We start from the raw sequence: 27463 nt of genomic DNA on the forward strand, positions 1-27463 counted from the left end.
ATCCAAGATTGTTGCCCCTAAAAAGAGGCGATTTGACGACAGGGCGACTAATCTCCCCAACTCTGCTCGTGGGCCTTTACCCTAAGACATTCACTGCAAACTCTTTACACCCAAATGTCAAGCATTGTTTTCTCAAAACCTGTACAGAGAAACAATTACCTTCAAAGGAATGAATACAAATCATACAATTTTTATACTCTAGTTCTTCAGGGAGTGCAGAGAGAGAGACGGAGTTCCAGTTAATTTATACATATTTATTAGCAGAAATGTCTGTGCAAAACTCATGCCTTTTCTCTCATTGTCAAGTTAATCAGCATTTAAACTGCAAAATCATTATAAATAATGTCTGCACGAATAACAGTCTCTTGCAGACAGGACTGTAATTTCCATATGCAACAATTGAACAGATAATACACAGCTGTATTTTATGTACAGATATTACTTTTATATACTACTATGGCTGTAGAACAGGGCTCGAAAGTTTTGTCTGTAATAAAATGATGAGCCTTATTTGGGTCCATTAGCACAAATTGTGATCCAGAAATCCTGCAACATTTCTATTTCAGAAAAGCAATGGGTGGGTGCCAGTATTAGGAATTTCTGGCCTCAGTGCTTCCATTACTTCCAGACCTTCACTATACCATCTCTTGAAGCAGTTACTATGAAGCCCTGGGTGGTTTGGAAGGTGGCAATGTCTGTAATGATATCGTGGTGTCCTGCCGCCAGTGATTCGGGTCCTTTTCGAGGCGTGTCCTCACTGGGTCCCATCGTATGCTTGTTTTGAATCTCCTATAGGAAAACATAAGATATTCAATGAACAAAGAAACACAATAAGACTAGTATGTGCAATTCACCTATAAGAGTTAGCAGAATAAATCAAATGTATTTTGTATACTATACAAGTATGGGATCAGTTATCCGGAAACCCATGATCCAGAAAGCTCAGAATTATGGAATAGCTGCCTCCCATAGACTAATTAAATTTTTTTTTTAAATTATTTCCCTTTTCTCTGTAATAATAAAACAGTAGTTTGTACTTGATCTAAACTAAGATATAATTAATCCTTATTGGAAGCAAAGCCAGCCTTTTGGGGTTATTTAATGGTTACATGCGTTAATAGACTTAAGGTACGAAGATCCAAATTACGGAAAAATCCATTATCTGGAAAACCCCAGGTCCTGAGCAGTCTGGATACCGGATCCTATACCTGTACTAAAACAATGACTGATATCATATGTATATGATACAGGTAACATTCTATAGAAACAAATCAATTCTTAATCATTTGTATTTTCCTAACAGGAATAATGTAATAATGATAGCCCTTTGTCACATTTCCTTATCTGGAAACCTGATATCCAGTGTGGTGTGGGCCCTTTAAAGACTCTTGCACACAGGTGGTTTTTCCTGCGCTCCCCTGCTTTGCACTTTCTTCCGTTCAGCCGCAGGGGATCGCAGGAGTAGACACACTCAATTATTGCGAAGGGGGCTGTACTCACACAGACGCATGTATGCGCTGAACCCAGGTGAAATGCAACATGCTGCGTCCCAACCTGCGTTTGGCGCTTACATATTATAAGTTATTAAACATATTAAAAGTTAAAACATTAATAAAAAATAGAGGTTTCAACTTCTAAAAAATCAAAACTGCATATGTTAAAGAAAAATGCAAATTAAAAAAATTGCTTAAGCACTGACAATTTCTTTAATAAATGATCCTGTTGTCATGTAGAGGAGATCATTATTATTGGACAGGGCTAAAATTAGAGATTGGAGCAGCAGGCACATTATCTGTGTTTTATTATAAGATAACGTGAAAAAAAAAAAAAGAAAACTGTGTCTGGTGGTTATGCTATGGAGGCTTAATATGACTGAGAAAAATTTTACAAACACAATTGCTTATGTTCTGATTTACACAAATCACGGCAAAGCACACAGCTCTCACAAAGGATATATCACCCCTGTTTTGTTATATCTCCAGACTGAGGTTTGCCTCAATTCGATTAAAAATAAAAATTCAATTACAATTTTTTTGTCAATCACAATTTTTGTTCCCTCCAGCCCCCAATTTTTAAATGTGCATTAAATGGGGTATTTCACCTTTAAATTTACTTTTAGAATGATGTACACTAAAATATGTAGAATAATTATCTATATCATACTACCGTTCTGAATTATTTAGCTTCAGATGCGCTCCTATCTGGATGCTAGGCCCCATTTACCTTAGCAACCAGGCAGCAGTTTGCATAAGAAACTAGAAGGTGAATAGCTAAGGGCTTGAATAGAAAGATAAACAGTGGCAATAAAATTGTAGCTTCACAAAGAAATGGATTAGTCTGCCATTGCCCGTGACCACAACAATCAGACGGCATTTTAAAATGCAAGGTGGAAAGATGAAGAAGAAAACTATAAAAAGTAAAAAAATAAATAAAAATAAAAAAGAGCAAACGACACTAGCTATATATTGTAAGAACATCATGAAAGTGAAAGGTGATGGTGGTAGAAGTTGCATTATGTGTGTCAGTACCTGCACAACCTCAGTCCCTTCAATGATCTTGCTGAAGTAAGATACCGAAGGCAAGTTGTTCGTGCTCCCAGCAATAATATAAGATCTCTTCGGACAGGCCAGATTCCAAAACCTAAAATAAACAAATAAATAAATGAACACAGTTTGCACTTTTTTGGGTGATCCATTCCAACACAACCGGTTTTTAGAACTCAATGAATTTGACATGTGGCCGTTATTTTTGTAGAAAGTTCACTGTTGTGAATGACCGCCGTCATATACATCATTAGAATATTAGTTGCCATAAAACAACACTTATTTTCATTTTAAAGTTCACAAATCTCTCTTGATCTAATGATTTAATAGTAATACTATAGGGCGGTGGCCATATTATAACAGGATCCATCTTGCAGAAATTTTGGAGGTACCATTGCTTTAAATTCCATAAAAGTATTAATAAAATACCTTATTTTCATGTCTGATCCTGCAGTCAATAATATGGGATTTCCATCTGCTGGACTACAGTAAATTCCATGGACACTGTGAGATGATGGCTATATAAGTAAGAAACAACAATAGAAAAATCAATAATATGCATTTCAAGTGAGACCCATAGCTTCTAAATCCTTAAATAAGGGCAGTACAATGTTCTGATGTAAACAATCTAATGTACACCGTGCCTCAGCCTATAAAAACCCTGCTAGCACCCTGGCATGACATAACTAACAAAGCCGTGTTGGAGATGGTCGGATGGGGGCCACCTTTTTTTTTAGAAAAGGTTAGCAAAACTAGGGTTTATATAGGCATAGTGAAATGTTCCAGTTAAACACTGAATGTGCCACTATATTTGAATCTGAGCTGAATGCGGAGGATCAATTGCAAACTCACTGAACAGATATGTCCCATAGTGATCTGGCTATTATATTAGACATCCAGTCACTCCAGCCTTTATACATTACATTTTTGGCTAACTAACTATATAAGAAACATTTATTTTGTTTGCACAGCCTATCAATTTACCCAGTTTTAATTTTTACACTAAACTGTTTAACCTTTAAGAGCAGCATGGTATTCTGAATGCCATGTGCCATACACTTAAAGGAGAAGAAAAAAGAAAAAAAAACCCTAGTCCCTACCCCACGGAGACCCTACTCCCCCCAGCCTAACTGCCCCCCCAGGGAAATGCCCCATACTTTATACTTACCTCTTGGCGCAGATTCAGGCATTGGAGTTCCACGCAGCCATCTTTCAGCTCTTCGGTAAGCTAAGTGGGAGTTTAGCATGTTGGCGCATGTGCAGTTGGAGCAATTTGGCGGTTTGCGACAACTGAGCATGTGACGAAACTTGTGAAAAATGCCAAAACGCCGGAAGAAGATCTGGAAGATGGCTGCGTGGAACTCCGATGCTAGAAGCTACGCTGAGGTGTATGTATAAAGTATGGGGCATTTCCATGGGGGGCAGTTAGGCTGCAGGGAGGAGGGTCTCCGTGGGGTGGGAGGTACGGGTTTTTTCTTAAAGGGTTGACTTCTCCTTTAAGAGGAAATTACCTGCATTTCAGAGAGGGGAGGAGCATTGCTGGCCCACAGCGTAAATCTTCGATCACCAGTTTCCATATCCCACATTGATACTTCATTATTACCTTGAACAGCTGTAAAAAGAGAAAAAAAAAAAAAAAAGATTGTGGATGTGATGTTTTTATTGGCAATGATTAAAACTAGGAATCCAGTTGCATACAATTGGAAATGAGTATAAATTATGTCTAGGGTGACTCTTTTGCGCTATGTATACTTTGTTCATCTTCTGTTGCACTGAGAACTAAGGTTGATTGGTGCCCATTGCCAGCACCTTAAGCAGGGCTGCCTGAAGCACAATAAGAACTGAAGAAGGGTTTTGGGGGAAAAATGAATAATTGAGATGCAGACAGCGATAATACAGAGTTTGTGCTTACCTGCTATTACCCAAGACTGATACATGGTATGCATGCTGAGTGGATGCATAAGAAGGCGCCTGATACGTGAACGGGCTGGATGAGTGTGACTGGATATTGGTAACTGAAATCTCATATCCCAGCAAGCCATAGTCCCACTGCTGGTTCCTTAAGGAATGCAGAAATAAAGTGAAATTAGCCAGATACAAATGGAACTAGAATAAAGATACACTGCTGCAAAAATATGCATGCTATAATTTCCTTTGAAATATATTAAAACCCTATTATAAAATTAAATAATACATTTGCTGCTACATACCACTATTACTAACTAGCAAGAGTGTCAAGCAGAAAGACAAATAAGAATAATTTAGGATCAATGAACAATACAAGGAATTTGCTTGTTGAAAAAAATGCATCGTCATCATACAGAGACATTAATATTATAGTCCAGAATCCTCCAATGAGATTAAACCCATATTTTGGCCAGAGAACTGAAACAAGGAAATACAGTAGAAAAAAAACAGACTAACATGAAATAATTATGTGTATTAAAACCCAACTACAGGTTGTTAGGATGCCCTTATACATGTTAGAACTATTCTACTGATTACTGGTGACTTCCAAGAACCTTTACGAATTAATTAATATCAAATCTTTTTAGAAAAAAATCAGTCCTTTATAATAATAACCTAATAGTCCTTTATATATAATAACTTTCTCTTGCCGATCCCTCCACAGTCTCTCAGCTGCACTATTTTGGATTTAAATTTTTCCATGGGGACATAAACTGATACAAAGAGGAGGGAGAGACCTGCTAAATACTACGGGCAATATATCACACCTCCAGCTTGTAATTAGGCAATTTGGTTAAACGGTGGTGGCAACGGTTTGGAAATATTGTGCATATCACCAATAGGAGTGGAAAGTTTAAAGGGGAATTACACCTCAAGAAAATAACTTGGACACTGGGTGTTGGTGTAATATTGAAACATATTGCACTATTTTTTGTTTCTTTCTCTGTTGCCGTAGGTGCTGATCTACATATACGTTTTGGAAACCTTTACATTCTAACCTATATTCTGAGCTTCCCACTGGAGATATTCAGGGCACTATTTGTTGTTTACTTATACTGATATAGCTTTGCTACTGGCTACTTTGCAGGTAAATATTTAATAAATGTATCCATATTGGCCATAGGACTTCTGTGTGGAAGTCAATGTCCTGTTTAATTGTTGTACGACTTCTTTATTTTTTTTCTATAAGTGAATTAAACCGAACAGATAACATTGCATCAAAGCAGGACCCCCCACATCATGAATATCCTTACCAATACATAGCCAGCACTGGTGGATATCCACAGCAAAAGATGTTATAAGTCCTAATCTGAGATCATGTTTTAATGTCCATGCATTGCTAGGGCTTCTCAGATCCCAGCCAACCAATGAACCATTTACAGTGGCATAGGCAAGCACAGACTGTGACCCTGCATTGAACTGATGCATGTCCACAACGCAGCCATCTTCTTGCAGATCAAGAGTTCTAGGGGAAGAAAACAAATCAGTCATTAAAACCCTCTTGGGCTCAGATTATTGAATATTTTGTTAACATTTCAAAGAGAATTCCAACAGCTTTACGGGGCAGTTATGCTCCCACCTGTATGTAGGCACAGGCCCGGACTGGCCGTTTGTGAATAGGGGCAAATGCCCATTGGGCCGCTGCCTGTGAAGTGTAAACGGGCCGCGGGGCAGTGCGCACCGCACCATAACAAAATCAAGGAGCTTACTTCCTCCCGCAAGATCCTCTGTGCGCACAGTAGCAGGCGCCAAACAGATAATTTTCTTCAGTCTGAAGAGCCCACCCCAAGGGCCGTGTATGTTTTCTTTTCTAGGTTTTTTTTCCCGTGTCTGGACTGCTGAGGGGGGTGGGGGTTTAAGCAAGTATGCGGAGGAGAGGTGGGACTGAAAGAAGGAGCGTTCTATACCTCACCTGTGTGCTCTCAGCTATGGGACAGTCACAGATAACAGCCAATTGCAGGTAGGGAAAACGGTGCCAGTGTATGTCTGTGTTGTCCAGTATTCAGCTGACAGGCAGGATGGATTGCAGACGCTGGTGCTGCAGATTCATCCTCTGTCACCCCCCCCCCCCAGACTATCAGTTCATAAAGAATGCTGGGCAAGTAAAGAGGATACAAATCATTTTTATTACACTGCCTCGTGATTTTTTTTAACCCTTGTTAGCAAAAATTGCCTCTCTGCGCAGTCTGCTGTCCCGATATTTTTTTTACTTTTTATCAGAGGCCCTGACCACCTTTTTTTCCTAATTTTATTGGGGGCCCTGACCACCAATGTTTTATTTATAGCTTGTGTGGGTGGGGGAGCTTGGTTGCCAATGTCACAAATATATACAGGTATGGGACCTGTTATCCAGAATGCTCCAGACCTGGGGATTTCAGGATAATGGATCTTTCAAAAATTTTGATCTTCATACTTTAAGTCTACTAGAAAATCATATAAACATTAAATAATCCCAATAATCTAATTTTGCTCCCAATAAAGACTAATTATATCTTAGTTTGGCTCAAGTGCAAGCTACTGTTTTATTATTACAGAGAAAATGAAAAATTTTAAACATTTGGATTGTTTGAATATAATGGAGTCTATGGAAGATGGCCTTTCTGTAATTTGGAGCTTTCTGGAAAATGGGTTTCCGGATAACCCCCATACCTGAAGTGGGCTGCTTTGATTTTTTTGCCAGGGCTGCTTTTTAATCCCAGTACGGCCGTGTAGGCATTTACATAAAACCGAATTAGCCAATCTGTGCACAAACGCATGTTTAAGGCAAGGGTTGGTTAAATTACAATATGTCATCATTTTGGTATGGGATAGAACCTAACTGACAATAATGGGCAAATTGAATGACTACACTGAAGTTTTGAAAACTCTTCAAAATCAACAAAATCACAATTCTAGGTGTGGGATCCAGAAACCTGTTTCTGCTCAGCATAACGGCACAGCCATCTTCCATCTTAGTTAATTTTAAGCAAATAATTCTAATGTATTTGTTTAACCATTTTTAAACGAATAATCTGAACATAACGGAAACAAACAAAATAGTTATATTTCATGCATTAAAGCAATGGGTTATTTATCCGTGTCTGGCAAAAAAGATGTGTGAATACAAAGTACCTGCTTTGAAGTGGGTTGATTTTTGGAGATTTAGGTGGCTTAGATGCTTCAATTCCAAGAAGCTGAATGTTGCCATTATCAGAAGCCACTGCTAAGTAGTGCGATCCCTGGCAAAAGGTCACAGTCTTCACGTGTCCACCAATGCGGGAATATGTTAATATTGACCTACATAAAAAATAATTATGGTTATTAGTGACATTTGTGCTGATGGAAATACAAGTGCAATAGAGCATTTGCATAGTCCCATAGCTAATTTCTATATTAAAAAAAAAAAAAAAAAAAAATAACCTCATTGTGTCTATATTGCCCTCTATTGTACTTGTAATGAGTAACCATGTCCCCTCACAAGCATTTTTTCTGCAAAGTAGACAACCCCATCCTTGACATTTGCACGTCTTTGAAATCTTGTTACATATTAGTAAACTCTATCTCACAGCATATTCTTTCAAGGTACTACCTGGTAGTAGTTGTTTTTCCTTCCATTTTTTGACTGTTCCATATTTTTACTGTCCCATCATTTGAGCAAGTAGCAAAAATGGAATGTTCATCAGAGACTCGTATACGATTTACTGGACCCTTGTGTTCATGCAGATGTGCCACCAGAAGGCCTTTTGGGTGCCATCCTGCCAAGAAACCCATAATGTATGAAAGTTCCTAACAAAGGAAAACAAACCCCTGCAAAGTGGCATGAACAAGAAAAACACTTTCGCGCACAAGCACAATGCTTAACTAAAACTATACCCCCAATCAATATAGGTCTCGATAAAAAGATAATGCATAAAACAGCTCATATGTAAAACCCTGCTTCTTGTAAATAAACCATTTTCACAATAATAATGTGCCATTGGGTAATCCTAAATAGAAAATTGCCATTTTAAAAAAAATAAGGCAGGCCCCCTGGGATCTTATGATTCACTGTGCACACAAACAAACCATACGTTAGGTCACATGAGCCAATTAACAGACAGAGTTCTGTCTTTTGCTTCCACACTTTTTCCTGTTACAGTAAGACTTGCTGTATCTCTAAGGCAGCACACAGACCATCACAAAATGGTGGCTCAGGCAAGAGATGTAAAAGGACAATATTTATGCCACTTAATATGATATAAACCTGATATAAATCTGTTGCTTAAATATTCATTTTGGGATTAAAGTTTTCCTTTAAAGGGGAACTAACCCCCCCCAAAAAGATAGGCCCCATCTACTACCATAGTCCCCCCCCTTCCTGCTTTCTACCCATATATTGCATTATTTCAAAAAGTGCCCCTGGACAGCATGCTCACTTATTTATGCAGAGTAGGAAGCAGGGAGGGGGGGGGGGGGACTATCTATGGTAGTAGATGGGGCATTTCTTATTCAGGGGGGGTTAGTTCTCCTTTCAGTTTTTAATTCCACGGACAGCTGCCACTTAAGAGAGACTTTCTGAGTCATATAGTCACTTCACACATTCTTACGAATAGTTCATATTGCGGACCTAGTGATCTGTGTCAAACCAGCTTATTAATGGTTTTCTTGTATTGCATCAGAAAAACATTCATTTGTATCTTAGAGTATTTCTATTGACGGGTAAAAGCTTCAGTTTGCCAGAAATTTAAGGGAATGCCAACCCAAAAAATAATTACTTGCCTAATAAAAGAAAACCTAAGCAATGTTGCAATATACATATATTACAAATTTTCTATGGTGATTTTCTACAGTTTTTAAGTTATTTGTATATGTATTGCTATTGAAAGCAGTATTTTTCTGTCCCTCTCTATTCTCTGCCCTGATGGTTCAGACTGATGATACAATGTAAGGCAAGGGAACTAATTAACAGACCTGTCTTTGCTGGGGAAGTAAGAGTTTTGCAACATTGTTAAAAAAGTAACAACCAGGAGTTAGGCAAAAAATGTTTTAAAAGCACTGAAAATGTTTAATAAACATATATAAGAAAGTTACATTTTCTTTTATTAGGCATTTTTTTAATTGGGAGTTGCCTTGCCCTTAAAGTATCTGCTTATTCCCTACTTGCTCAATATGCACGTGTGTGTGTGTCCCAACATGGCCACTTGCACTATGACCAGAGAGGGAACCAGAGCACTAAATACCAGTTACCTAATCTTTTTTTTTTTTTCCCAGAGAAACCAAATGAAGTCAAAGAATTGGCTTTGTGATTACATACCTTATCAGTAAAATCTTCATAGAAACTATGATAGTTTCTGTGGAGTAGACTTCATGAGATAACTGTACATGTGTTTCAAAACAAATCTTATTTGTACCTGTTGGTGGTGGTTTGCTCTCCCATTCAGCACTCTCCATCATATGTTTAGCTATTCTTTCCGCATTGCACTGCTCCCTTTTCTGCTGTATGAGCTGTTGAAGCTCACTCTTGCACGTAGTCATGCGGATCTGGAAGGTTGAAGGGAGGGAAATGCTGGTGTATATTTGCATGGTGGGCCTCCTTGACTGGATCCCTGTCCCGTCAGTTGTCTAGGCATATTAAGTAGAACATAAATAATCAGATAAATGTAGAAGACACCACTGGGTTCTGTAAATATTATAAATCCTTGTTATTTACATACATGGCAAATGATAGGTTCTGAATGTTTACAATTTCAAAATATAGCGCCAATAAGTTATGAAATGCTATAACAATATATTGAACAGTAAATGTAATCTAAAATAAGAGCAAACTGATATTAATGCTTTTATTTGCTTTGTTTTTTATGTGTTAATGTATAGGTACAAGTCATCTGTCAGACAAATGGTAAAGATTAAAAAAATATATAGAAGTTACAACAATGCAACCCAATTCAAGGAAATTCTGTAGGAGAAACAGTATCAGATAGAGCAGTGACCTCCCAACCAGTAGCTCGTGAGCAACATGTTGCTCTTCAACCCCTTGGATGTTGCTCCCAGTGGCCTGAAAGCAGGAGCTTATTTTTGAATTTCAGGCTTGGAGGCAAGTTTTGGTTGTATAAGAACCAGATGCACTGCCTAACAGAGCCTCAATGTATGTTGAAAATCCACATAGGGCTACCAAATGGCCAATCGCAGCACTATTTGGCACCCCAAGAACATTTTCCATGCTAGTGTTGCTCCCCAACTACTTTAACTTCTCGATGTTGTTCATGGGTTCCAAAGCTGAGATAGAGTATGGCAGCATTTCTGTATCTTTAACAATCTTTCTGTTTGCTACTGTGTAATCCAAGATTTTGTAAAATGCTGAATTATAGGGAAAAGAATGATTAACTAAGGGGCAGATTTATTAAGTTAGATCAAAATATGTTTATGACCACATTCCATCCACATAAATGCAATATGATCTTCAGCAGAATGGATTACCAACATGCCTGATTCGAACTTCTGCAACATTTAGCAGATGCCAATAGCAATACAAGTCTTTTGGTTCCTTACGCAAGAGCTCATATAGCCTAGTTTGGTTGAAAACTGGAGCTTCCAGCATTAAAAATTCTGATACACCATATTGATAGAATCAATATGGTGTTCTGTGTAGGTGAACTATTCATATGTACCTGAGGTGAAGATGATAGAGGAGCACATACAGCTGCAGCAGACTCAGAGCGAACAGGTTTTGTGGCCTCTTGGTCAGCAGCTGGCAGGGTTCTCACTGCTCCTTGGTTAACATTTGCAGTCTCCATAGCCCCAAACATGCTTTTCCACTCTTCATTCACATTATATTCTTGCTTGACATGTTTTCTTGCTAAAACCATTTTTAAAAATGTTATTACCAATTCCCCAAAAAGTTTTATTAATGACCAACCCCATGTTTTAGATCAAAGGAAGGAGACGTGGCCCTCCACACATTTTCTATGGGCACTTCAAAGCAGCATGCTCTGATCTTCTGAGAATTACCACTGAAAAGAGACTTTATAGCCAAAACATTATGGCAATTTGCAACACTTGTCTCTCCAAATATATATTGAGTTACTAAATGTATATTCATGGCATGCAATTTACAAACATTCCCTAAACATAAGTATAAGTAAAATGTTATATTTATGATTAATTAGTAGCAAGGGGTGGAGGAGTATTTCTTCCAGTGTCCTGCTTCTTGCTAGTGAATGCTATACTCCATGGTCCCTGTGTCCCCAGAAATCTGGAAGAAATTACATATACAACGTAATGTTTATGATTGATTAAAGGAAGCATATTAGTACATACCACGTTTATCATCTGTATCCAGTTTTGGTTTAATAAGATCTGCCTGCCTTCCAGTGAGCCCCAGAGCAGACAAGTCAATCACGCCTTTCAGGGAACTTTCATGGATATGACTTTGATCTGCTACATTAGCTTTAGCTTTGTTAGACTTTAACATGTAATCTTTTAATGCTAAAAGCTTATCTTCCTCATCTTCTGTCATACCCTAAAATGGCCAAAAAATACATGTCAAAGACATGGTAACAAGGATGCTATGATTGTAAATAATGTAAATGGTGAAAAAACACAAAAATATGAACGCATTTTTTACAGCACGCTAAGGAGCAGATTTATCAAGGGTCAAATAGTAAATGAGATATTTAGAGTTTCAAAAATCACACATTCAAATTTTAATCCCCCTATTCAAATGTAAATTTGAATGTGAGATTTATCACCCCTCGACCATGGAAACAGTCCTAATTTGCATATCGCCACCTAGTCAATGGCAGAGGTCCATGAGCCATTTGAAGATGTTAATAGCCTTCCTGACATTCAAGTTTTTGAAAATCATACAAATCGAATATCATTCAAATTTGCGGGTCGGAACCATTAGATCGAATATTAGACATTAGATTTTTTTTCTTAAATAACCTCCCAGTCGAATTGTGAGTATATTTGAATTAAAAAAAATTCACATGAATTCAAAATTCAATTTTATAAATGGACCTCCCCATATTAAGGTGATCAATTCCAAAAGAATAGAAATGCTCTGTGAAACATACACCACACACATCATTAACTACTGTTCACTTACCAGAAAATACAGTTTTAATAATACTTATAAGGGACATGCTAAAGATTTATGTAAATTAGAGTCATTTTTTTACACTGCAGGCTTTGAATGCTATACCTGTGACAAAAGTTTCTTTAAGAGTTGGGTTATTGCTGGATCTTCAGGAGGAGGGTATTCTGGGAGAGAGCCATTCCTTTTCTTCTGACGCATATGAAGATGTCTGAAGAGGCTTGCAATATCTTTGGATCTTAGGGCATAGTCAAAGATGGAGCGGCTGACTGGTTCTTTTAACACACTGAGAAGGACAATTTCCTTATCAATCTATCAATTAAAGAAGAAGGTTTTTTAAACAAATGACAAGTTCTAGGTTCTAGTTTACTTAAAATGTAAAACAAGACTGACCACACAAGATGATTTCCTGTTTGCCAATCATCTTTTCATAATATTCACTTTCATGATTTATGGGGTTTATTAAAAGGTGTTAAGAAGAGAAAAATTGTATATGGATAGAGATGCAATATTTTATATAATGACCTCATCGAACCAGCCTAAAGGTACATCATCTCTATAACAGTAATAATCCAGGCCTTCAGAGTTGTGCACAGGAGCTTTCCATTTTACATTCTGTTAGGAGTGTCAGTGATATTGAACACGGTCAGTGTGCTCTTAGCAGCCATTTAGAAACTAAGCTTAGGGTGTCACAAATCATAAAGCCAAAACTGACGTCTGCCTGTCATATAAGCTGATTCTGATGCTAACTGCACTAGTTACAAAGCTGTCGTGCAATGTGAATCTGAATTACTAATCAGACTTGTATCAGATCTTTTATGTTCTAGGTATACAGTATATTCTGAATTGGTCCCTAAGTTCAGTTAACAGACAGCAGCACTGAGGATTGTGTGACTCAGCAAAAAAGATGGGGAGCTACTGGGGTAATATTTGAAGGCACAGACCTTCACTGCTAAAGGTTTGTGGTGGACTTGGGCTGGTACAGAACCCCATTAAAATGAGCAGCATTTAGCCTTTGCTAAACTTTACTTCACCTTCAAAAGTCCTTACAATAAAAAAAAATACTGGTTTTCTTCAATCTGAAGGACATGAACCATTTAACAGAACACCAGTGCAAGACAACGGAATAAGACAGTGGCCTTGCTCTGTGCATACCTCAATAGGTGCCTCTCTCCATTCACAACTACATTCAGACAGCTACAGTAGCAAATCTGCAAATTTTGCTCCAAGCTAATCACTTAAAACTAAAGAAAAAAATATTTTTTTAAATACAAGTGACAATTTTCAATAGATATCTGTTAACATTGCAATTGGCGTCACCATATTTATGCATGAAGAATTTATATATTTACAGTAAATAAAGAGAATGTTTAATGAAATATCTAAAAATCTGCAGTATTTGGGGCTTGTTTCTATGCTTTCAAACAAAAACTGCCATCCCATAGCATGAGGCTGTAAAATAGGCACATACCTGTATAATTGGCTGAGTAATAAAGGGATGAAGGTAAGGCATAAGCTTACAGTAAACATCAGCAATATTTAGCTGCCGAGCTACGGTAGTGATAAATCCCACGGCTCCATAACGTATCCACAGGTTTGGGTGGCACAGAAAAGGTGCTAAAAACATCAAAACAGTGTATAAGATTATGTCATTGTTTTCAAAAGCTGTTGCTATTGTAATGCAGCATAATAAGGAAGAGTCATTTGAGTAAACCTATTTCTTACAGTTAAACAAATTACTTCAGCAACCCCATACCACACCACTGGTTCCTTCCTACCTTTAGATTGTAAAATCTTGCTAGTAGGGCCTTTTGATCCTATTTTTTAATCTGGAACTCATTTGTAAAATGATTGTTATAAATTAATGTAAATTGATGTGTAACTTGCTGGAGCTCACCCAGCAGCTACAGTACAAGCTTCTCATTTCAGCATCAACCCCAACAACCTCAGTTGTCTGCCCAGGGCTTTTCTCCCCTACTGGCTGCTCAGTTGGAAAAGCCTCTAATGCAGGGCTGCCCATACTTTGCTAATGTGGGGTCTACTTTTCGTTATGATGCCCCATTATTATCTACATCCATAATATCAGTGTTCGCATTCTGTTACATGGAAAACATTACTTAAATATTATATTGATTTATAAGAGAATTTATATTGCTATATTTAAAAAACAACTATTTCTTATGCAACCATAACACAATATTTAATATAAATATATAGAATAAATATATAATATATAATGAAAAGAAAAGACAGAAGGGTAATTTAGTCAAACGGTTTTCTTGACAGTGCCTTGAGATCTACTCATCACCAACTAAAGGTCTACTGGTAGATCCAGATCTACCTTTTGGACACCCCTGCTCGAATATCTAATGTGCATGCCCAACTTTCAATTGCAGCAGGACTCGGTGAGCATGCAAAGAATGTTTTTGACGTAACAGGAAAGAAGAGAAGAAATGTGTTTTGCTGTTGTGTGCTGTTTGGGCGCTGTGAAGATGGGAGCTGCTTTGGGGGAAGAAAGGAAAAGGGGAGCCTTTCTGTGTATTTGTAAGAATGCTAGCAAATGACGTTTCAAATAGGCGTTATTTAGATAAATTAGCTGTAGCTACTTTTGTATAATTATGCATTACAAGGTTTACATTGCCTTTAAATAAAAAAATAAGGCAACTACTACTGTTGTAAACATTTTCTAAAACAATTAAAGCAATTGTTGCTTTGCATTTTTGGACCATGGAAGATTTTTCTTTCAAAGGTGTTGGGCGTGTAAAAGAAGAAATGATTACATTAGAAAATAAAACTACTGGACTGATTTATTATAGCTCAAACTGGGGAATCCACTAATTTTCCAATCAGGAAAGTGTTGACAAATAGATATGTTTCTCACAGCTGACAGATGTGCAAATTAATTTGAATGATTTATTAACAGTTGAACATAGTCATTTTAAATGGGTGTCCGTAAAAACACATGCACAGTAGCAATCATTAATAGCTAATGCTTCTTAATAAAGCAGTACCTTAGGTGGGTTTTGTATCAAAAACTTACCAATGTCACAAGCAAATTCGTAGATGTGCGGTTTCTGAAGAAGCCCGAGTTGACACATGCAAGTAAGGGCATTGAGAGCTTTAAAGATTACAAATTCTTCCACATCACTGAGGCCCTGCTGAAGAAGGGGTTTTAAGATGGAAGAGCTTTGCCACCCAACATATGCGGCAACACCTGCAAAAAAAAAAAACAAAAAAAAAAACAGTGAGGTCAGAAAAAACTGTTTGAAGCTTGCTGTGCAAAGTAATGCTGACAAATACTTTTATGCACGTGCAAAACATTAGCTAGAACATAAGAAACAAAGGAAACCTTCATTTACTGAATACTGATACTTTTTAAAAAAATGCCAAGAGGCATTTTCCAAATGCACTGACCTCCCAAAATGGAAGAATTTAAAGGATAAGTAAACCATTAAAATAAGTCAATGTAAAATTGACGAGGCTGCTATTCTAAGTACTTTTATAATGTACATTCATTATTTATTTAGTTTTTATTCCAAGATATTAAGGGATACATGTACTGTTAATATGAATGAATTTTGTTCCAACATCGCCACCTGCTGGTCATTTTCCCACCAGTCTGACCACCAAGTAGTCAAGGAAGTTGTCAGGAGAAAGAAAGAGGCTGCCCAGATGTTCTTCTGGATAGGTAAAAAAAATAGAAACCTTTCTCATATCTTTCCTAACTAGAAGAATATCAGAACAGCCTCTTTGTTTCTCCTGACAACTTCCTTGACTACTTGGTGGTCAGACTGGTTGAGAAATGATCATGTAGAAGAAGGTTCACTGGAGAGCTGTATTTTCAAGTGATTTTATTCAAGTTGATTCAAAATCACTTGAAAATACAGCTCTCCAGTGAACCTTCTTCTACATGATACTTTTTCTCTGGATATGGCAAAACCAGATCACTGTATGATAGAGCCACCAACTGATGCCTGAACAGATTGTGGATTCAAAAATATTTGTTTTTGTCTGGTTGAGAAATGACCAGCAGGTGGAGCTGTTGTAACAAAATGCATTCTTTTTAACAGCACATGTATCCCTTGATATCTTGGAATAAAAACAAAATCAATAATTAATGTACATTGCAAAGTTTCTTAGAATAGCCCCTTCATCAATTTTGCATTCACTTATTTAAAAGTTTTACTTATCCTTTAAGGACTTTGCAAAATAAACATTACCTGATACAAAAGGTTAACAAAAAACTGATTGTTTACATTTTATGAATAGTTTAAATGGACATTTAACAGATTAACAGCTGTGCACTTCCCCTCTGAAGGAGAGCATCGCCACCCCCCTCCTCCATTTTGAAAATGTATTAGTAGCAAGTAAGAGGTTTTAGTAAATACAGCTAAAGACTTAAGGGCTACTATGCATGCCCAGGAATATTTGCATAATATATGCTGGTAAAGCCAGCATAAAAAAAATTGAATTTTTCAAGATTTAGGGGGGTAGGTTTTTTTTTGTTATGAGTTGAATTCTCCTTTAACGTCTATGGCCACCTTTAGAAAGGAGCTACCTGTGCTGACTAAATTCTAAGCACACATTTCTTTTTAAGCTCTGTTATTGTGGTAACAATGTCAACAATAAAACTAAAGGAAGTTTTAGAAAAGAGAGCTAAAGCCTTAAGGGCTATGTATGCCCAGGACATACAGTATGTGAATGATTTGCATAATATATGCTGGTAAAGCCTCGCTGTCTTCACTAAGGTTTCTTACCTTATAGACTAGTAACACTTGTGTTTTAGGATGCACTGGACAATTACTATCTTAGAAAGGAACTACCTGTGCTGACTAAATTCTAAGCACATATTTCCTTTTGAGCTCTGCTACTTGTGGCAACAATGTTAACAATAAAAACCATTAAGGGTCGTTCCAAACCAGTGATTATTGCCTGACAATGTGCCAGGAAGTGACCCGTGTGTCAATGGCATTTTCAGTTCTGTTATATGTAGAGGCAATGAAAACTATTCATGTGCTAAGGTAACAACTGTAACATTTCAGGATATAACAATGGTACACCACAGAGTATATATCTAGCATCACAGTATCAAACGCATTACTTACCAACAATACTGTCAAAAAAAGCCCCACGGAGATGCCAATCATTCTTGTCATTCAAGAATGTGATCATGTGGGAGAGAAGGACATCATTGGCTTTTTGCCGCCCAAAGAAAACACACAGTCTTGTTATGCCATTCTCCATTAGGGTTTGCTTCACAATGTTCTCTGGGTCACTTAGAAGCGTCACCACTTTCTGTTGGACCATCTCATGCAAGGCCTGCATCTCTGTACAAAGCATCCAACAAAATGAAAACCTCTCAGCTTTAAAGGCTTGTAAAACAATTTCTGCCCATATTACAAATTAAGTTTTCAGTTACTGCATAATCAAAATTCCCTTAAAGGAGAAGGAAAGGCATTTTACTTGGGGGTGCCAAAAGTTAGGCACCCTCAAGTGACTGTATCTGCTTACTGGACACCCCAGGCCAGTGCACCTATCAGGAGAAAACTGCACTGGTCCAGGGTTATTCCAGCGACCACCGGAGCGATCGTCTACCTGCTTCTTCTTTCTTTAAATTTCCCGGGGCAGATGCATGCGCAGTAGAACACAATAGCTGGGATTTTTGTTAAAGTTCGGCTTTTTGCTTTCCTGCACATGCACAACCGAAACAAGAAGCAGGAAGATGATCGATCCGTTGTGCTTGCTAGAATAACCCCGGGCCAGTGCAGTTTTCTGCTGATAGGAACACTGGCCCAGGGGTTTCAAGTAAGTAAATACAATAACTTGGGCGTGCCTAACCTTTGGCACCCCCAAGTATAACTTGCCTTTTTGCATATCTCTCTTTAGGGGAGTGCAGGTTCATCAGGTTGAGCAAAGCATGCAAGTATGAGGTCTGTCACAAGCTAAAAAAATAAATAAAATTGCAAACAACGGGCATACTTGATTTTAGCTGGTTTGCTTTATTGTTTATGTGTTTCTAATTTAGAAAAAAACAACAAAAAAAAAAAACAAAGTTTTCAAGCACAGCTTTACCCAGATGCAGCAGCACACTTTGAAATGTGATGTCCATTATTCCACCTACAATGATTTTTAACCTCACTCATGTATCTTGTTATGTTTTGATTATCCACTGCAAATGATGGGAAAATGTACACCCAATGCCTTTATTTGTTATGTAACCTCACAATCTTTGTAACACATGAACATATTACTGTACAAGTGAAAATTAATGGTTGTAAAACATTTTAAATAAAATACTTTAAGAAAATCTAACTGCACAGCCTAGGCGCTGGCCTTCATGTCCCCATATATGAATGGCATAATAGAGAGAACCCACAAAGCATAGCAAGCAAAGTTTAGCAGAGAACAATATGCAGTAAGAAAAGAGAAATTTAACAGAACGGTATAGGAAGGTGTTGGGCAACACAGCTGAATTATATGAAACCGAGAAATAGTGTGTACCTGTGTCATAATTCTCACTAGGATGTGACACATCATCCAGTTCTTCACTGTTGGGATCATTTTCCATGTTCAGGTTTTTCAGCTGCACCAATTCCAGAAACCTCAAAGCAGTTTCTGCCAGCAAGGCAATGTTTTCTTTTCATAGGAATATATGCAAAAGAAATAGCAGAATCATTATAAATTTCTGCACACTATATAGTTTAAAAGGCACAAAATCTGTGCAATAGATATGTGTTGTGCAAAAGAATTGGCAGTATGAATTTGAGGAGTATGTGTAACTTCTGGAACCTCAACCCCTTTTTGTCATGGAATCCAGGGTAACTCTCAATACAAGGTTTAGTACTGTATTATTTTGCATTTGAATACAATAAATCATTTTAACAGAACAGCTTTTTAAAAAGCACACTTTTAATTAAAAGCACAAATATTAGTGAATATAATATCAAAAGTTCTGTGGGGTATGTTTTAAAGTGCCAAATATTTAGCCATAATTGTGAATATGCATTTATTGAGGTCTGCAAATAAGACATTACAAGCCGGTAAAAATATATAATTGTTTTGCAGCTAAAAATAATCACAAAAGGCAATGAACATGACAGCAAGCATCATTTAATCTAAATTATAGAGCAACTGCTTGTAAACATCAGTATTTTCTTCATCATGACACATTCACTACAACTCTCAGCACCCCTTAAAAACATGGGCTGGATGGACACTGGTTGGAGGTAGGGATGCACTGAATCCCAGATTCCCGAGTGTCTGGTCAAACCAAATCCAAGTCATGTGACTTTAGACCACTGGACAACTGAAGGTGGACTATTCTTTTTTTGCATGCTGCAATGTTTGGGGTGATTTTGCTAATTTGCATATTTGTTTGGGATTAAATTAGGATTTGGGATTCGGTCAAATTCAAATATGATTTGGTACATCCCTAACTAGAAAAAGCAAATAACAGTTTTACATCAATCAAAGCACTTGAAATGTTTGAATGTTGGTTCAAAGCGGGTACTCTTCTGTGCTTCTGGCTAAGGATCATTAGGACATACCCATCACTATATAGTAAACTGCAATAAAGTTTTATTTTTTTTAAATAATGTCCCATTTTAACCCAGACTAAAAGCAGGGTGATTTTTAGAATTGAGAAGTTTAAAAGAGAAATTGACCTTTATACTGTATGTTTTAGCATATTATATTTGGACCTATTCTAATCAATTTCAATTTCTCTTCATTATTAATTTTATTGTATTTGAGTTATTAGTGACCTATTCAAAGCAACTTTCTAGATGGTCTTCACTATTTATTTTGTATGTTTTTCTGCACATTCCTATTCCTGAAAATGCTGCCACTGGCCTCAGCATACAAAAACACAATGGGGCAAATTCACTAACCTGCGGAGTTGCGCTAGCGCAGGCTTCGCCACACTTCACCAGTCGAAGTTTCGCCAGGGCGCCGCTAATTCACTAACATCCGAAGTTGCGCTCAGGGAGGCGAAAGGTAGCAAAGTTGCGCTAGCCTTAATTCGTCAAGCAAAGCGAAGTTACGCTAGCGATGCCTAATTTGCATACGGCGTTAAGTTAAAGTACAATGGACGTATATGTAGCAGCTAATACATTACACTACACAGACCTGGGATAGCTTTATAAAATAAAATAGAGGTGTTATATTGCCCTATACATGTTCCCACTGTATAGTTTAGGTGCCATATTTTAGGAAATGTAGGGGGGAAAGAGGGTACCCCCAAAAAAATTTATAATCTTTTTCAGCCTATTACCCTTAAAAAAAGGAAAAGACGCCAGCGTTTTTTGGGACTTTTTTTGAAGCAATCTACTCTATTGCACTTCGCCTGGTCTCAGATGGCGAAGGCAAGTCTGACACAAGAGGTAACGTTCATTAAAATGCGCAAGTTAGTGAATTAGCGTAGTTACGTCCCGTCGCCATAGCGTAACTTCGTCTGGTGTAAGGGTGCGTAGTAGCGCTAGAGTAGGTCCACTTCGCTAGCGAATTTATCCCAGTGCCCGTTAGTAAATCGGCAAAGTAACGAAATGACGTCACGCTGGCGAATTTGCACTAGCGTTAGCCGCTTCACACTTTAGTGAATTTGCCCCAATGACTGAAGTTTTAGTTGCATATTTTATTTTCAAGTCCTCTACAATTTTCATTTTTGTCTCAAACCTGTTTTTTTTACACACACACATATATATGCGTTTAAAAGAAGCTTATTAGCTTTAAAACTAAACAAGTTTCATGTAAATTGCAAAAGTGCTTAGAAGAGCACTGTGAGCAATTTTACATTAATTTTTTTTTTTTTAAGGTTTCATTTCTCTCAATTAACACGAGCTTTATTTTCTTTAATCAAAGTGCCATCTTATATGCAAAAACCTCACCTGCATAAGCCAGTCTCACTATTGTCGCTTCATCTTGAGCCAAATGTGCAATACCAGGTAAAATATACTCCGGGTAAATGTTGATGTCATTCCGAGGTACCTCCTTGACAAGAGCAAGAACTTTAGTCAGGGTCCTCACTGCTTCAGCCTTAACCCTGGGAACAGAATCATTGCAGAAATGAAGCAAGTAAGGGGTGATGCGATCCAATAAAATTCCGACATTTAAACGTGGAGCTAGATGAAGTATAAGCTCCAATGCAGCAAGTTTTGAGTCACAGTACTTCAAGGTTTGCAAGCAGGAGGTTATCACAGAAACAAGAATAAGCAGCCCATTCTCCTTCATTTCACCTTCCACTTTCTCACTCTGGTCATCTCCACATAAGTTATGAATGATGTTGTCTAGATCCTTGCGGATAACAAGAATTCGTTCATCAGCAGAGTGAAAGGTTTCTTTAGCAAATTGTGCCATATATGGCTGTAAAAAGGTGTAAAATATTTCAGGGAATGCATTCCCTCGTTGTTGTTTTAAGTAGTCCTCTGCTGCCAACCGTTTCTCTGGTTCACGACAGATCATCTGAATAACCTTTGAATTAAATGAAATATGATTTTAGAAACTGAAATGCAATAAAACATCTGTCATTACTAGTCTATCAAGTGGTATAATGAGAAAGATTAATACTTTAGACTTAATAGGATACTTTGTCACACTACTACACAACAAAACTTATTGGTTATTTTATGCATGGTCTGCCAATTAGTCAACAGTATATTCTTCTTTATAGTTCCTTCGTATTCTGTTACATTAGCGGAAAGGTGAAACACAGGAACTTGTTAGTCCCTCATCTATTTCCTAAAAAGCATGAGAACCATAATGAACTTTTGATTATATTTCAGGGACCCTATAAGTGCATTAAAGGAAAACTATACCCCCCAAACAATGTAGGTCTCTATTAAAAGATACTGAGTAAAACAGCTCATGTGTAAAACCCTGCTTCATGTAAATTAACCATTATCATAATAATATACTTTTTTAGTAGTATGTGCCATTGGGTAATCAAAAATAGAAAATTGCCATTTTAAAAAATAAGGGCCGCCCCCTGAGATCGTAAGATTCACTGTGTACACTTACAAACCACATGTAAGGTCACATGAGCCAATTAACAGACAGAGTTCTGCCTTTTGCTTCCTCACTTCTTCCTGCTACAGTTAGTGTTGTAGTATTTCTGGTCAGGTGATCTCTGAGGCAGCACAGATAGAGTCACGAAATGGTGGTTCAAGGCAAGAGATGTAAAAGGGCAATATTTATGTAAATATATATTCCAGTTTGGTAAGATTCTTTAATATGTCATTCAATTTGATATAAACTATCTGTTGCTTAAGTATTCATTTTGGGGGTATAGTTTTCCTTTAACTGGAAAGTAGGGATGCTCCGAATCCACTATTTTATGATTCCTAAACCAAATCAGAACCCTCATTTGCATATGTAAATAGGCACACTAGGGGGAACAAGAACGGTGTGTGCAGCGCACGGTTGCAACATTTTTGACTTCCTTGTTTGTGTGTTTAAGAGTCATCTGATTTTTTGGATATGGATTGGTTTGACCAGGCACTTGGATTTGGCCGAATCCTGTTGAAAAAGACTGAATCCCAAACAAAATCTTGGATTCGGTGCATCCCTACTGGAAAAAACTTTTTATAGCCTTGCATAGCATAACTGTCTTGTAATTGTTAACTGTCACCAAATACTATAGTTCTAAAAGTAAGTTCAGCACTAAAATACATTTTACAGTAACACATCCAAGTGAGATTGTAATTAATGAAAAACATTTACCAGCTGTCTTATTGAGCTGTCTTCAATTTTGCCCATCACTTGATCTGGGGAAAATTGACCTTTTTTATATGCCAACAGCTGGGACAAGTCAAATAATGGCACTCCTTCTGTAAACAGCTCTGCTATTACACATCCTGAAAAACAAAGTATATATATATAATAAATATAGTATGTATTGTATATGTAAGTCTGTGATTTTGTATTTTCTTGTGTGTTATCTGACTAACTTTCAACTCTGTGCTTGTAATGGAAACATCCCATCCAAAAGTTACAGGATATCTTAACCCTGAAAATAAATTAACGTAAAATTGATCAGAACACTCTTTTGCAATTAATGTTTTTTCCAGACTATAGTCAGACAAAATGACCAGCAGGTGGTGAGGTTGTTACAAAATTCCTTATAATTGTAGTTTAAAATAGTCTAAAATGGTCAATATTTTGGAAACTGAATACAAAAAATAAATGTAAATGGCAGATGTGCAGATGTCCATCAATTTGTTTTCAAGGTTTACATATCATTTAATATGAACCCCTAGAAGTAATTCACTAATGTGGGGGCTTGGAAAACTTCTCCCTAAAAACATAAGATTCTGAGTAGTAACTTGCAAGAACTTATTCTTATTTAAGAGGTGATGGAATAGCCCCTCTTTAATAAATGAAAAGACAGCAACAGTGGATAAAGATGTCAATGGGAAAATCTACGATAAAAATTACGTGTATATATATATATATATATATATATATATATATATATATATATATATATATATATATTAAAAGGAAACCATGATACTATAATGATGAACAATTTACCAACCTACCTGGGGTTCACAGTGTAATGCAACCCCTACCTCACCTAGTTCCACTGTGAATTGATGGATTCTGGGAGAAGAAGTTCATCTGCTTTTCATAGTGTGTGGGCCTCGAAAGAAATGAGACTTCAAGTCCCAGAATGCATCACAATGGAATAAGTAAAGGGAAGGGATGCATTGCACAGACACAAGAATAAGGGTGGTAGGGATTGCTCTGCTACAAACAGAGACATTATCAAGGGATACCTGCAGAAAAGATGTCCATTGCACGCTTAAGATCCCCTCTAGTCCGTTGGTTGTTATTAGTCAAGTCAACCAGTGGAGTAGATGGGTCCTTGATGGACTCGAGTTCTGTGGAAAATGTGCTTCCGTCCACAAACCTCTCCGGGGCAATGTAACAGGTTCGCCTACGAGAAGTGTCAAAGAAATAATTGAAATCTGCTGGGTTGTCTTCTGGAAGATATGTGGGTTTGAAACTTGCAAAGTCTGTAAGAAGAACCCAATTCCAACTTGTCACCATCACATTTTCTGTCTTAATATCCCCGTGGCGTACACCAGACTTGTGCGCCTGATCCACAGCAGTTAGTATTTGAAAGGCAATCCAGCGCTTCTCAATGTTGTTCAAGAAAGGACGGGTACTGATCCTGTCATAAAGGTTGTCCCGAACAAATTGCCTGAATAATAAGGCTGCTTTTTCATTTAAGGTAAACTTCTGAAAGGGAAGGCAATTCTGGGAAGAACACAGGCGAATCTTCAGTTCTTCCAGCTCCTGCTTATAGTTTGTGAGCGGCAACGATGGATCTTGAATGGCAAATACCTTAACCACTACCAGTCCTTCCCTGTGCTTGGCCCGGGCAACTTTAAAAAAACGAGTACTTCCAAGGCTCTTGTCATATTCAAAGTCATGGATATCTGAAAAATAGCTGTCAACAGACAGGATCTGTGATGGAGCAATTCCAGCTAACTGGTTTCCCATTATTGTTTCTGTCCCAGGATGAACTATGATTTCTAAGGGAACTGGGGGGAAAAAAACCAAAGATTAACATTTCCTGTTTTAAACACATCAGAAAACTAAATTTTATACGCCTACAATACTACATCTAGTATAATTTACATGGTTTCAGTCAAAACAGCTTTGTTGTAATCTGGTCACATGATTCAGCACATTGGAAAGGAAAGTATACTATGCTTGTTAAAAGCTTTAGGATGAGTGTATTGTAATTGCAAATGATACCAACAAACAGAAATTAGTATTAGAAATTACAGCTCTGCTTGCTAATGATGAAAATTTTTTATTTTCAAAAAAATTAACCTGTAAGGGTCTGACCCACTTTTGGGATCTCCCTTTTGGGCCAGATATCGATCGGGAAGACCCGTCGGAAGCCCCCATACATGGGCAGATAAGCTGTCAAATCGGTCCAAACGACCGATATCGGCAGCTTTATCTGCCCGTGTATGGCCACCTTTAGAGTGATATCACCCCCCTCCCCTTTTCCCCTCAGCAGCCAAACAAAAGAACAATGGGAAGGTAACCAGATAGCAGCTCCCTAACACAAGATAACAGCTGCCTGGTAGATCTAAGAACAGCACTCAATAGTAAAAACCCATGTCCCACTGAGACACATTCAGTTACATTGAGAAGGAAAAACAGCAGCCTGCCAGAAAGCATTTCTCTCCTAAAGTGCAGGCACAAGTCACATGACTGGGGGCAGCTGGGAAATTCACTAACAGGCACAGGCGACAATATTCTAGCGAAAGAGACAGACGCTAGAGTTCGTTCACACTCTATCGCCAAGCGACTTTTCACTCAGGCGAATGTTCGTTGCTCAGCAAATTCACTAAAATGTGGATTTTACTGAATGTTACCTCTTTCGCCAGTGTTGAATTTGCCACCTCAGACCAGACGAACTGCTAAAATGAAGCATATCCTGTTTGCTGTAAATGCATTAAATTTGAAAAAAACGCTGGCGACTTTTCCTTTTTTTAAGCGGCATTGCCTGCAAAAGTCCTGACTTGAACTTTTTTGGGTTAACATTTTTCCTCAGACATTTGAGGGCCATGGAACATCCATTTTACAGTGGGCTTATTTGTAGGGCATTATAGGTTCTCTCTTTTGTCTTTATTCAGGTTCCTTGGCCATTTGTAATAAAAAAGTGGCCGCTTCAAGCATTTGCACCAACATCTCTCTAATAAAGATGTCCGTACAACTTTAATGTACCTGCCCTATTCAAATTGATCTAACCGTAAGATCACTAGTAACTTTTCGCTAGGCGTAAACCAACGCTAGTGAATCTTTGCTATGAAATGCGTGCAGGACGCAACTTCGCGTCTTAGTGAATTAGCGCCTGGCGAAGTGGTGCGAAGCAGTCGCTGGAGACAATTTGCCCTTTAGTAAATCTGCCCCATTGTTGGCATAGGGAGGCAGTCTTGTAGCTTTGGCATTATTATATAGTGCTAATTCCACTCTGTTTATCACCAGGAAGCAATGCTAGTTTTCTATGATTATCCCACACTCTAAACACATGACTGCCTCTGAAAAAAAATCTCCTTTTGTAGTCCCACCACCCTAATAACCCTGTGTGACTTGATATGTGTAGAATGCAGCCTGTGCTACCTCAATTAGCCTAATTCCCTTCGACAAGCAGCTGTACAGGTCCATAGCACAATATCACTTACAGAGACTATGATGAGCGGTCCCCTTCACTCTTTATACCCGGCTCTCAGTCACAACTCAAGCTTCCTGCTTCTCTCTAGGCCCTTCTGATGGAGTCGCGTCCTAGAGAACTCAGCTCCAGGGAGCCAGGCCGATCCTGACAGAAGAATCACATATAAAGAGAGGCCGAGCCTGACGGAAGGATCACATAGGAAGAGAGAGACATCGAGCCAGAGATAATCCTTATATTACAGTAAACCCTCAGTGCACCACATCTTGCTGCTGCGGCTTGCAACGTTCATGTCGACACACACAGTCATTCATGTGGACTACATCAATACTTTAAGTAAACCGAACCGAATACCCGGCTTCTAATGTCAAAATCCCTACAACGGGACCGAAGTAAAAAAAAAAAAACACAACCCAAAGCGCATGCGCAAATGAGATTTGCCGCGTCCGGGAACGCCCACTCCACCACTAAGTGGTGCGAGTAAAATAAAGTTGTAGGCTCCACCTCTTCTGTCAAATGACAAACTTTGGCAGACCAGACCTAGCTAGAAATAGAACTTCATTCGTATGGGGTGCTCATCGTTGCGGCTATAAGTTGACGCTGAACAAAATAAATACACTTCGATGTACTTTCCCTTATCAAAAATGGCCCCCAGTTTTCTATTAGAGCGGCGGAAATTGCCCAATACTTATTGTATTCGCTTTTCTT

At 37.9% G+C, this 27463-nt stretch overlaps 1 protein-coding gene across 1 annotated transcript; it reads right to left on the minus strand.

Annotated features, from left to right (window-relative positions):
- Positions 1-239: 239 nt before the first annotated feature.
- On the minus strand, positions 240-27448 carry pik3r4.L (phosphoinositide-3-kinase regulatory subunit 4 L homeolog). Its single transcript, XM_018267497.2, has 20 exons — positions 26769-27448; positions 24339-25109; positions 23281-23414; positions 21450-22032; positions 19066-19200; positions 17670-17891; positions 15605-15778; positions 14036-14181; positions 12673-12876; positions 11787-11988; positions 11138-11325; positions 9881-10091; positions 8080-8245; positions 7623-7787; positions 5765-5976; positions 4456-4602; positions 4055-4155; positions 2973-3061; positions 2529-2640; positions 240-789 (listed from the first exon to the last, which is right to left on the minus strand). Exons 2-20 carry the CDS (start codon positions 25066-25068, stop codon positions 619-621), a joined length of 4092 nt encoding a protein of 1363 aa, XP_018122986.1. The 5' UTR covers positions 25069-25109; positions 26769-27448; the 3' UTR covers positions 240-618.
- Between the last annotated feature and the right edge of the window lie 15 nt (positions 27449-27463).

This window comes from Xenopus laevis, chromosome 6L, assembly GCF_017654675.1.
Source record: "Xenopus laevis strain J_2021 chromosome 6L, Xenopus_laevis_v10.1, whole genome shotgun sequence".
Lineage (NCBI taxonomy): Eukaryota > Metazoa > Chordata > Amphibia > Anura > Pipidae > Xenopus > Xenopus laevis.